This window comes from Aythya fuligula, chromosome 14 (assembly GCF_009819795.1).
Source record: "Aythya fuligula isolate bAytFul2 chromosome 14, bAytFul2.pri, whole genome shotgun sequence".
Classification (NCBI taxonomy): Eukaryota; Metazoa; Chordata; class Aves; order Anseriformes; family Anatidae; genus Aythya; species Aythya fuligula.
In genome coordinates, this window is record NC_045572.1 from 15337995 (window position 1) to 15348584 (window position 10590).

Sequence of the window (10590 nt, forward strand, 5' to 3'; positions counted from 1 at the left end):
AGGACAGTGAAAAAAGACTAGAAAGACAAGAAAAGCTGAAATACTACCCAAGACTTCCCACGATGTCTCCCTCCTGTAAAACTCTACATTCCCCTCCTACGGCAGATTTAGACTTCTTGTCTTTCATTTTCTGGCCATGTCCCACAAAACTGCTGCTCTTCTTACCTCCTGACTGCATTTGGTGAACATTTCCCAGCTGCAGCCATCAGTCTGTGCCCCCTACTGCACTTGGAGTTACCAGCAACTCCCTCTCTGCTCTCCACATTTCAGAGCCCCCATAAGAGCTGACTTGGGGCCAGGACAGGATACAGGCTTCAGAGAAGATCTTTTCTAAACCCCTAACGTGTTTGCACTGAGTCCTCTTTGACTGGCAGTGCTCTTGTCCCAGCAGTCACCTCTGCACCCAAATAATATTTTAGGCTCCATCACCTTTTGTCCTCATAAGTTATGGGCCACAAGGAAAGCTTTGTGTGTTTGGGGAGTGGGATGGGAGAGAAAAGGAGGAAGGAATTAATTCTGGAAGTACATTGCAGGTTACATTTATTTGATTGTCTCTATTCCATCAATCTTCTGTTAAATGGCTCATCTCCTTGGGGATTGTTTGAAGAGGGGGAATTTACTGCACTGTAAGCCAGGACACTGTTTCACCAAGTGGGGGCATGGGATGTATCCTAGGAGAAAGCAGGGAACTGGAAAAGGCAGGGGGCTGGGGGGAGAGGGCAGAACACGAGCTTGTGACTCGGCAGAGGTGGAAACCTGCGGTGTGTCACCCACTGCTCCCCAGCCACCCGTGGAGATGCTTTTGGAGGGGAGCAACCTCCTCATCCACCAGCAGCTCTCATACACCATCACCTCTGCCTGTAGCAGGCGTGAGGAACAACCAGAAGGTGGGCAACAAAATCCCACCTTGGCTTTCCATAGGCATCTTTCCCCCTGGATTATAAACCTTCCTGGGAGACCTTATGTGCCAGCCAGGCCTCCTAAATGAGAGTGCAGCACAAACTTGTGATGAACCTGGAGCTGTCCTCTCCACTCAGGGAGAGCAGATGAAACACCTCCCTGCAGACAGTTATTGTAGGTGTTCTCCCCAGCTGAGAAATGTTTGGGAAACACTTGTAATGCTTTTTCTCAGGTGTTGCAGAGAGGATTTGTTTTGTAAATAGCAAAGCTGTTAATTGCCTTGACTTTAATAAGACTGAGCTGAAAAGGTGTTAACAAGTTTCTGTTGGGCTGTGCTGGCTATGAGCCACTGCACAGCGCTTCCGAGTGGGAAGGTGGCAAAGTTGCTGTGAAAGTGCCTCTGCTCTGCAGAGAGGAAAAGTATTAGGCACCGGTTTAGCCAAAGACCCAGGGTAATGTGATTTTTAACTTGAATTGCCAGGCAGTTCTGTTTCAGTGGGTTCATTTTCTGTCTCATGACGGGGACTGGTGTGTCCTCACTGCAGCACCGCTATGAAGGATGGGCAGGAGAGGCTGTGGAGGGTGGGCTTCTGCCCCTGCTTCTCCCAGGCACTGCTGAAATGAAGCTCCTGTGTGCAGGGTGGGAAGCACAGGTGCTTAGCAGCTTTGAAAATCAAGCTGGGGAGGTTTAGGGATCTAACTTTAAGCACCTCACTTTAAAAAGTGTTGCTTAAGGTTGGAATTGGTTTTAAAGTCACTAACTGCTCACAAAAACCTACTCTATGCACTCTGACAAGCCAGACACCCAAATTCCCTATCTTTCCTTGAAAACCCCTGTTAATAAATCCTGCAGAAGGCATCGCACAGATGCTTTTTCATCCTCCTCTATGGGAATGGCATTAGCAGGGGCTAACCAGGGGCTGATTAAGGCCCTTTAACTTTGTCATGCTAAGGGTTGGTTTTGCAAGTCGAAAAGGACCTGTGACTTGTTTTTCAAGACTTTAGGGAATTGCTGGCACTCGCTGGTTTCACTGCACCAGCTGCAGCGTGACCGGGAATCTACGCTGCATATGAAAAGGTCACTTACCCTGTTGAAGAGAGGAGAATCTAACACTTGTCAGCTTGAGTGATGGAGACGCGGCTTTGAGAGCCATAATATTCATGTCAGAGAATTGCCAAGCCCATGCGGAAGTGTTAAAAGATGGATGGCCCGGGGATGTACTCCTGACACTTTAATACGGGGGGAGGGTACAGCCCAAACATCTCATACAGAATTATAATCCATGAAAGGGCACTGGCAGCATGATTTAAAGGTAATCCACCCGGCAAAGAGTGTAACAGCTGAGGCGAAGCAGGCCTGGACAGAGGAGGGCTGCTGCGCGCAGTGGCTGGGCTGCACAATTGGGGCTGTGGTGGGGCTCAGCGGGAGGAGAGCATCGTGCAGCTGGGCTGGGAGCCCGCAGGGTGTGAGAAGAGCTCGGCCGAAGCACAGCCACTTCGCAAAGACCACCTACACAAGCAGTTTGTCAGTGCGTGGCCTTCCTGGCTCCGTTTCCCTCCCATGCTTGTCGATATATCAAGCAGATGCTGTCCCGTTCCTCTGCAGTCAGCAGTGAAGTGTTTTTGTGAATTAAATAACCTTGATTTTCACGTGGTAAACCCACACAGCAAGAGCAGGGACTTCAAGCCAAGGCAGCTTCTGTCCTGGGTGTCCCTTAGCAAGCAGGTTACCCTTGCTGGGGATGCTCCAGCACTGTCCAAGCAGTTTAGGCCACAAAAGTGGCAAAAGTGTGCCCGTTGGGTGCCACCCCACGATACCCCATGCCACAATCCAAGGAGCCTTTGCCCTCAAAGGGGAGAGGCAGAGGTGACAGCCCTTTGGGGACAGGCATCAGGATTTTGTTTTGATTTCATGCGGCATCTGCTGTACCTGGCTCAGATTAAGATTTTTATTTGTTCATTTTAATTAGGATCATTATTATGTCTGTAGGATGGCAGTCAGATTCCTCATCAAGGGTTTATAAAGCCAGGTCAGCCTTTTTTTTTTTCAAGCATGAAGTGATTTACAGGTAGTTGGGATTAGTGTCCCAAATTTGAGCTGACTTCAGGTAATCAAGAGTAAATACATTCAGGTTTAAAGACACCATCGGTCCCTTCAACTGCTCTTTGCTTGTGGTTAGAGAGCAAGTCTTTGCAAGCCAGCTGATGATGGGACTTTGATTTCCTGTGTGTCATTATTTATTCTGAAAACTGATATGCAGAATTTTGCTGTTCCAGTAAAGCCTCTGCTGAGGTGGTGAAATCAGCCTGGATCGTTCCCTGCCAGCAGCCTGGGGTTTCTTACCCTGTGCCCCCATGCATGTGGTGAGTGTGTGGTTTCCGAAAATGAGTAATGGTGCTCAGGGGTACAGTGGCTCCCTGACAGCGTGTGATGGATTAGGATGATCCTGAATTTCTATTGTTTTGTAGTGAATGTTGTGAGAATTGATGACTACTGTATCCAAGCAACAAGGGGAGGAAGAGAGAGCTTCAGCTTCCCAAGGACTGTGATATCTCTGTCAAGGTGCAGCTCTAAGGCATAGCACTGTCTCTTGTGTTTGTTGAGGCTCAGTATTAGTTCAGCAAGCTATAGAAAGAGTGGAAATTGATATCATGAGGTGGTACTTAACTTTCCCCCAAGTCCTCCTCAATTTGCATGTGGTCTTTGGCTTTTGCATAAAATATGCTTGTTGCCTTGGACAGTCCGGATGCCAGAAATATAAATGGGTTAAAAAGGCCATTAGACAAATTCAGGGAAGGAGACTTCATTTCCAACATCTAAATACAGCACAGCAGAGCTGAGAGCTACCTCAGCAAGACGCTGGCTCCAGGCTGGGGGAAGCGGGGAGAGCAGCTCGTGGGGAGCCCTCATCCCCCAGGCTTGGCCCGGGCAATTTATTAACCCCAATCCTGCCGTGCAGTAAGGCAGTTTCTATATTTTGCCAGTTCCCCTGGTGAAATAACATCTTCCTGCCCCGGGCACCCACGGCAGTGCTGTGCTGTGCCCACTGCACAGGGGGCCTGGGGCCGCTTCTCCAAAATGGAGCCTGCGCTGCTGTGCGGGTAGGCCGGCCCGCGGGCACAGTGAAGGAAAGGGGCTTTGTTTGCTGGTTTTTGTCACTTCTAGTTCAGCCTAAATGTTGTGGAGGGGGTTGCAAATAAATACTGTTGTGGCAACAGTGACAAAAATTTATTTATTTATTGTTAGCTTTGGTAATGTGTCCTGTTATGGAAGTTTTGGACGCAGCTACTCTGAGGGGGGCAGCACAGAAGGGCCCTAGCTTGATGGCAGGCTGCTGTAGCCCTTCCCTCTTTAAATAAATCGTCTGCTGGAAAAAAACAAATGCATGTGGAACGGTTCTGCTTCCCGACGTGTGCGTTTTACACCTTGAGCTTCCTGCCATGGCTCACGCATGTGTTGGCGGCTGTGTTTGCACTGGAAGCTGATGGGATGTCGGCACACATTGGGATGTCGGCACACATCGGCATCAAAGCCCTGGTGGTGTGGGTGTAACATGCCGGCAGGGCTGCCTCCCCCCGTGGTTACACCAAGACCCCAGGGTGAAAGCCGTGAGGGAAGCAGGACCCATTGGGAATGGAAGCAGCCCCCTCTTGCCCTCCCCACCGCCGCACCCGAGCAGCAGGGAGCCAGCAGACGCATTCACAGCTGTCCCCAAGTTTTCTCTCCTGTCCCGAGTTCAAAGGGCTCCTCTCGTGCCTGGCAGATTTGTGCAGCAAGTGCCGATGCTTTCCACATCAAAGCAGGGCAGCCTCGCGTCGTCTGGGGGACTGAGGCCGCAGACAAACTAAAGAGGCTTCGGGAGGTTCAAAATGGGCTCAGGCGGGTGCGACCCTGCGTGCTCAGCACTTGGAAAAGGTTAGATATTGCAGCGATAGGTCTTAAAGCAAACCCTCTGGGGATTTAAGGCTGGGGCCAAGTTTCACTGAGGTCTGGGAAGGAAAAGGCTTCTCGCTGACTTCAGTGACTTTGGGATTAATGATGGGAAATGTTGGAAGTGCTGGGCTTTGCATGGAAATGGGCGGTTTTACACCTGGAGTCGTGCTGCTAGGAAGCCTGAAAGGAAAAAGCCAATTGTTTTCATGACGGTGTTTATTGCAAAATACAGTCCAAAATCTAACTCTTTTGGGATGCCTTCAAAATATACGGAGAAAACAGATTGTGCTAAGCAATAATACAACTTATTAAGAAACAGTATGAGGCATAAAGAATTCTGAATTCTTATCTGCTATTATATAAAAAAAAATATAAAGGAATTTTAAACTGCTTAATTTCATCTGGTACAAATACATGAAGCTACTGTCCATTTGGGGCAGGGGTTCTGGTACCAAATCACAGAAGTTCAAAAAAAAAAAAAAAAGTTAAAAAGAAAAAACTGTAAACACTGTCTGTAAACCTATTAAAGTCCTCAAAAAGTTGCAGCTGTTCTAATAGAAATCACAATGCTGCAAAAATCCCTCTCACATCAGAAAGTGCATAAGTTTTCCACCAGGAGTATTTATAAGCATGACCTGTGAAGGAACACCATGGGGGCCCTGGGCTGCAATGCCTGTGGCAGTGACAGAGCTGCCCAGTGGGACCAGTTCAGGCTGCAGTGCCCGTCCCACCCTTGTTTACTGCTGCTGGTCCGGGCTGACCACTGCCAGCAGTGCAATGAGCTGAAGCCACCAAAAAAGTGAAAGTCTTCCCTCCATCAGATACACAAAGTGACTCCCGAAAAGAAAGAAGCTGTTAGTAAATACTGAGGAGAAACCATGAAACCAGAAGGACTGTGGTCCCTCAGCGCCCGCGCCTTGTGCTTCGTGATCTCACAGCATTAATTCAGAGAAGGCCCAGTCTCACTGTCCACTCGGACCTCCAAACCCCCTTTAGATCCCTGCTGTGCCCTGGGGAAGGCTCCTTCCCAACCTGAGCTACGGCGATGGCCACAAAAGGTGAAGAAACCCAGAGGTCCACCTCGTGAGCCCAGGCACGGCATCATCGGGCCTTCCTCTATCTCTTGTGGCCCTTGTTTCTCCTCTTGATGTGGTTGGTGGCGGCAGCGTCGCGGCGGGCACAGTAGTGCTTGGCCACCAGCTGCCGGCACTGCTCGCAGCGCACCGTGCAGCACCAGTGGAACTTGCAGTTGCAGCTGCTGACCACCTCCGTCCTCCTCTCCTCCACTTTGAGGCCACACTCGGTGCAGAGCCGCCGGCAGCTCCTCTTCTCCCACTGCGAGAGGTTCTTGCCGGTCTGCAGGCACTCGCGGCCTTCAGTGCCATGGTGGCCCAGGCTGGCGTTCCTCGTGCAGTAGTCGGGGGAGTCCTCCAGGAAGACGAGCTCCGTGGCGTGGACGTGGTGAAAGGTCTCTGCCGTGGCCCCGCGGCTGTCAGCGCTGTTGCCGGCTCTCATCCTCCTCTTGTCCATCTCCAGCTTGTGGGCTTGGTCGTATTTCATCTTGAGGTAGTTCCCGATCTCTCGGAACTCAGCGAGCTGGAGCCAGCAGGTCTGGATGCTGCAGCTGCCCGACACCCCGTGGCACTTGCAGGCTCGCTTCATCGTAGCTTTTACAGCCTGGGTAGAAAAGGGGGAGAAGTTAGAAGCAGTAGATCATTGCTATTTACGTTTCAAAACTGGGATACATGGTGCTTCTTCAGGGGCAGTGGGTCAAATGTGGCTCCTGCTGGACAGGACTTCAGGTCCTTCCAAGACATGAACTCATGCCTTTATTTCAGTTCCAGGCAAACATCTGTCTGTTCTTGTCACTAATTAAAGGACGGAGATAATGAGTGGGCACAAACTATTGTCCCCAGCCCTTCCAGGAGCTGTTTCTCCAGGCCAGGATTAAGGTGTGCGTGCAGGGTCATGCCCTTCTGGCGCGTCCCGGTCTGCGGCTCACCTCTCTCATCGGCGTATCAACCCATCACCTCGCACAGAGATCTCATTCAAAATGTGTGAAACAGCGCTGCGGCGTAATGACACCAAACCTCTACACATCTCCTCCAGGCCAAGCACTTCACAGATATTATCTACCCATCTCCCTCTGGTATTTATAAGGTCCCAATCACTGGTATCTCTGTGAGATTACGCCTCGACACACCCTATGAGATAGGTATGTTAAAAGTTACCGTCCTTGTTTTTACAGACAAGGAGGTTTGGCCAGAGCCGGCAGCCTCTGTGGGCCGGGTACCACGCTCTTCCTCACACCTGGCTTCCCCTGCTGAGTTTCTTGGAAGTGCCCATTGCAGGAATGTGGGGTGGTTCTTGTGTTGCACTACAGACCAGAGGATGTGAGTATAAATCTGACATATTGCTGAATAAGCGGTGTCCATGGTTAATGGCGCTGCACAAAGCTGCAGATGCTGGAACTGAATCTTACTGCAGTTCCTCATGTTCAGGTTTATGGTCAGATTCTAGCTGTGGCTTTTTTCCCCCAGGCAAATAGCACAGTGCCTAGACTGGCACAGACAGGGAGGGGGACCTGAGCAGTCTACAAGGCTCTGTTGTTGTTTCTAGTATAGATGTTGTTTTTATTATTATTATTACTGCTACTAATACTATTATCATTTTTAATATTTGACTTACAAGTCTCCCAACTTCATTGTTGTGCAGGTTGATCAGTGCACGGGTGTCATGTCCTGTTTCCAAAGCATCCACAAAGAGCTTGGAAATCCTCTCCCCAAACTCCACGTTGTCGCTGCAGCCTCCCCAGACCCAGCCGCGGCCACCTGCAAGACAGATGTGCGGTAAGAACAGAACCACCCTGAAGGAGTGAATCCTGCCCCAGGACTTGCACCGAGCTGAGGGCTGGGATGATGCCAGCCCGTCTTGTTGCCAGCTCGGAGGGGCTGGAGCCCAGCCGTGGCAGGCAGCACACCGGCAGCTCACCGACGCGCCCGTTCCTGGAGTCATCACAGCCACAGCTTTCAAAGTCGCCCATGCTGCAGTTCCTGGTCAGGGTGTACATGACACCGGCGGAGCTGATGGCGTGCACGAAGGACGTCTCCCTGGTAGCTGGGGGAGAGGAGAAAAAAGCTGTCACATGCAAACATACACACCGGTCCTGGTTTATTGGGAAGGGAGCTCTCTTGTGAAACCTTCAGCGTTGCAAAGGTTCAAGAAGGGAATAACAAAACAGTTTGTGCAAAAGGTAAGGTGCTACAGGAATGAAATGCTCATGACTGGAATCTCTTCCGGCTTCAGCATCGATAGTTTCAGCAATTTGGCACAATATTCTGCAGGTGTCTGTGCATGGGACAGTTTCTTGGCAACAGTAGGATGGCACAATAGTGCCCCAATCCTGCTCTCACCAAGGTTGCTGATCCCTCACATCACCTGGCACTTGGTTTGTCCCTGCCATTTTCTGCTCGGGGGGTTTGTGCTTGCTTTGGTCTCACCTGCTGGGGAAAATTACAGTTCATCTTAAATCAGCCGGTGGTTGAACCTGTGCTAATAGCAGTCAGGACCCATGCTTCTATTTTAGTTTCTTTTCTGGCTCTCCTAACAGAGTCAAATAGCTTCTTGCCAGTGGCATTTCTATGCTGGCTGAAGTAGATAGCATTCAAATATATCCACAACTTTCTCTTGGGTAGTTTCTTAGCACTCGCCCCTGGTTTCTCCCTTCATCTCTCCTTCCCCCCATATCAAACTCAGGTGCCTCTAGCACTGTGCTCCCTGAGATGCGGCACAAAAGCAGCAGGAGCGAGCCCACGGATCAGCACTGCACAAAGGGCTCTCCCTTAGCATGGATATAGATCATAGAAAAAATATTAGCATTGTTTGTGAGACCATTTAACGCAGATGGAGAAAAGCCAGCCTGGTTTCTGAGGGACAGAAAACCTCCCCATCGGCTGGCTGCTCTCTTCAGAGCACCCCCCGGCTCCTGTCGGAGGCACCCCGCGGGCACTCACCGCTGCGCAGGCGGTTGTGCGTGGAGAGCTGCAGCGCGCTCTCGGGGCAGTTCCAGCGCTCCCACCCGAACTGGAACTTGCACTCCTCCATCCCGCTCTGCGCGCCCGCCGCCACGCTGCTGGAGTACGTCAGGTACGCCTGCATGGGAAAGCGTGGGTGAGATCCTCAGCACTTCAGCTTTTATCCATCAAAACAGAGCCAGAAGGGTTGCGGGTCCTTTCCCTTGTTACTCAACCCGGTTTGGAGCCGATACGCTCTGGGAACTCTGGTTCTTTAGAAAAGCAGTATTTCCCATTTGCAAAACAAAATGGCTTTACTTAAATTGCTGATAGTGACTGTGTTAATTACCTTAGGTCCTGTCATCAGAAAGTTGTTCACAGACCTGAAACGAAGAGAAGGAAACGAGTCGCATGATTTAGCACAGGCTCAAGAGCATCCCCCAGGAATGCCCCTTCTGCTGAATCCTACCATGCAGCTGCATTGAAAATGACACCACAGATGCCCACGATGGAGAGGATGAGGAAGGTGGTGCTGCTCATGGCTGTCAAAACCCAGGAGTTGGATCCCTCCGGCTGATCCGCAGCTCCCACGCCGCAGGTCTCTGGGCAGGGCCGCCTCGCCGCACCGAGTCCCAACGTATCTCGAGATATTCGGGTCCAGGAAAGCTGCAGGAACCTACAACCCTGATATTTATAAGGTGAAGTTCTGAATAGTCAAAACCCCCCATTCATTTGCTACCCAATGACTTAATGTGGTAAAAAAGCTCCTGCGCCAATGGGTGACAAGGAAACGCCTAATGTTGCACTTCAAAAGGCAGAGCGGTGTCACCGGGAGCTGTGATGATGTGAGGAGAGCAAACTTCCCTAACAATGGGCGACTTTTAACTCCACTCCACACCAGCGCCATCCCTTTCTCTCTGCCCCAAGTGCACTTGCCTTCTCCCTTTCACACCCCGCTTGCGAGCAGAGGCCGGGCCCCTGCGTGCCCAGCAATAACAAACCCGTGCATTTCTATGGTTCCCCTGCCAGCCGCCTGCTCCCTACCAGGAGAGCTCCCCGAGGAGTTTTAGCAGCACTCCTCTACAGATCCACCGGGGGTAGACCTCCCAGGTCTTCTCGATTTGACGAGATTCGTTTAACGGCGATTTTTTTCCCCCCTCCTCGCCTCCTTAGGATGAAAGCTTCTGTATTTCCATCCTGATAACAACAGCGTGCACGGCGCAGGAGTGTTTGGAAATCTCTCTAATTTACGCGGCTGCAGCTTGGGAACACTGTGTGAATCACTTATGTGGTTTGCTCCATGCTTCAACGCTGTAATTAGGGGAACAGTTTTCCGGGGGTAGCAATTTCCCTGCAGTGAGGTCTGCCCCGGCAGCGGCCGGGCTCTGGCTGGCTCTGCGCACGTGTGCACTGCTGAGAGCCGAGCGAGGGCCTCGGCCCCTCTGCTTCATACCCCTGTGCTTGGGAGGGGAAAAGCCTTATCAGAGGAAACCCCAAAAAGCCTCTCTTATGGTCATCCATGTGTTATATGTCAATATTACAGCGTTACATATCAATGGTTATGGTCATGCATAATCATTGTGGTACATCCTTTAGGCTGTAAGGGAGCAGAAGTGAGACTTTATTCCTGGAAACTTCTCATTTTGTTTTCCTGGGGCTGTGCAGGGCTCGTCCTTGTCCCACTGCTCTCGTTATCCCATCGAGATGGTGACATCTGGTCTCCTGCTGCTAATAGCTGTAACT

The 10590-nt window shown here is 50.8% G+C and overlaps 1 protein-coding gene across 1 annotated transcript; it reads right to left on the reverse strand.

The window, feature by feature from the left end:
- Positions 1-5950: 5950 nt before the first annotated feature.
- WNT8A (Wnt family member 8A) lies at positions 5951-9387 on the reverse strand. Its single transcript, XM_032197058.1, has 6 exons — positions 9317-9387; positions 9197-9230; positions 8848-8986; positions 7826-7951; positions 7523-7665; positions 5951-6511 (listed from the first exon to the last, which is right to left on the reverse strand). The coding sequence occupies exons 1-6, from the start codon at positions 9385-9387 to the stop codon at positions 5951-5953; spliced, it is 1074 nt and encodes a 357-aa protein (XP_032052949.1).
- Positions 9388-10590: the final 1203 nt, after the last annotated feature.

Bases quoted from the DNA above. Each gene is read 5' to 3' on its own strand.
- WNT8A (XM_032197058.1), bottom strand. From the start codon at position 9,387: ATGAGCAGCACCACCTTCCTCATCCTCTCCATCGTGGGCATCTGTGGT. The intron at 9,231-9,316 runs GTAGGATTCAGC...TCTTCGTTTCAG, and splicing joins ATTTTCAATGCAGCTGCATG to GTCTGTGAACAACTTTCTGA. The intron at 8,987-9,196 runs GTAATTAACACA...TTTCCCATGCAG, and splicing joins TTCTGATGACAGGACCTAAG to GCGTACCTGACGTACTCCAG.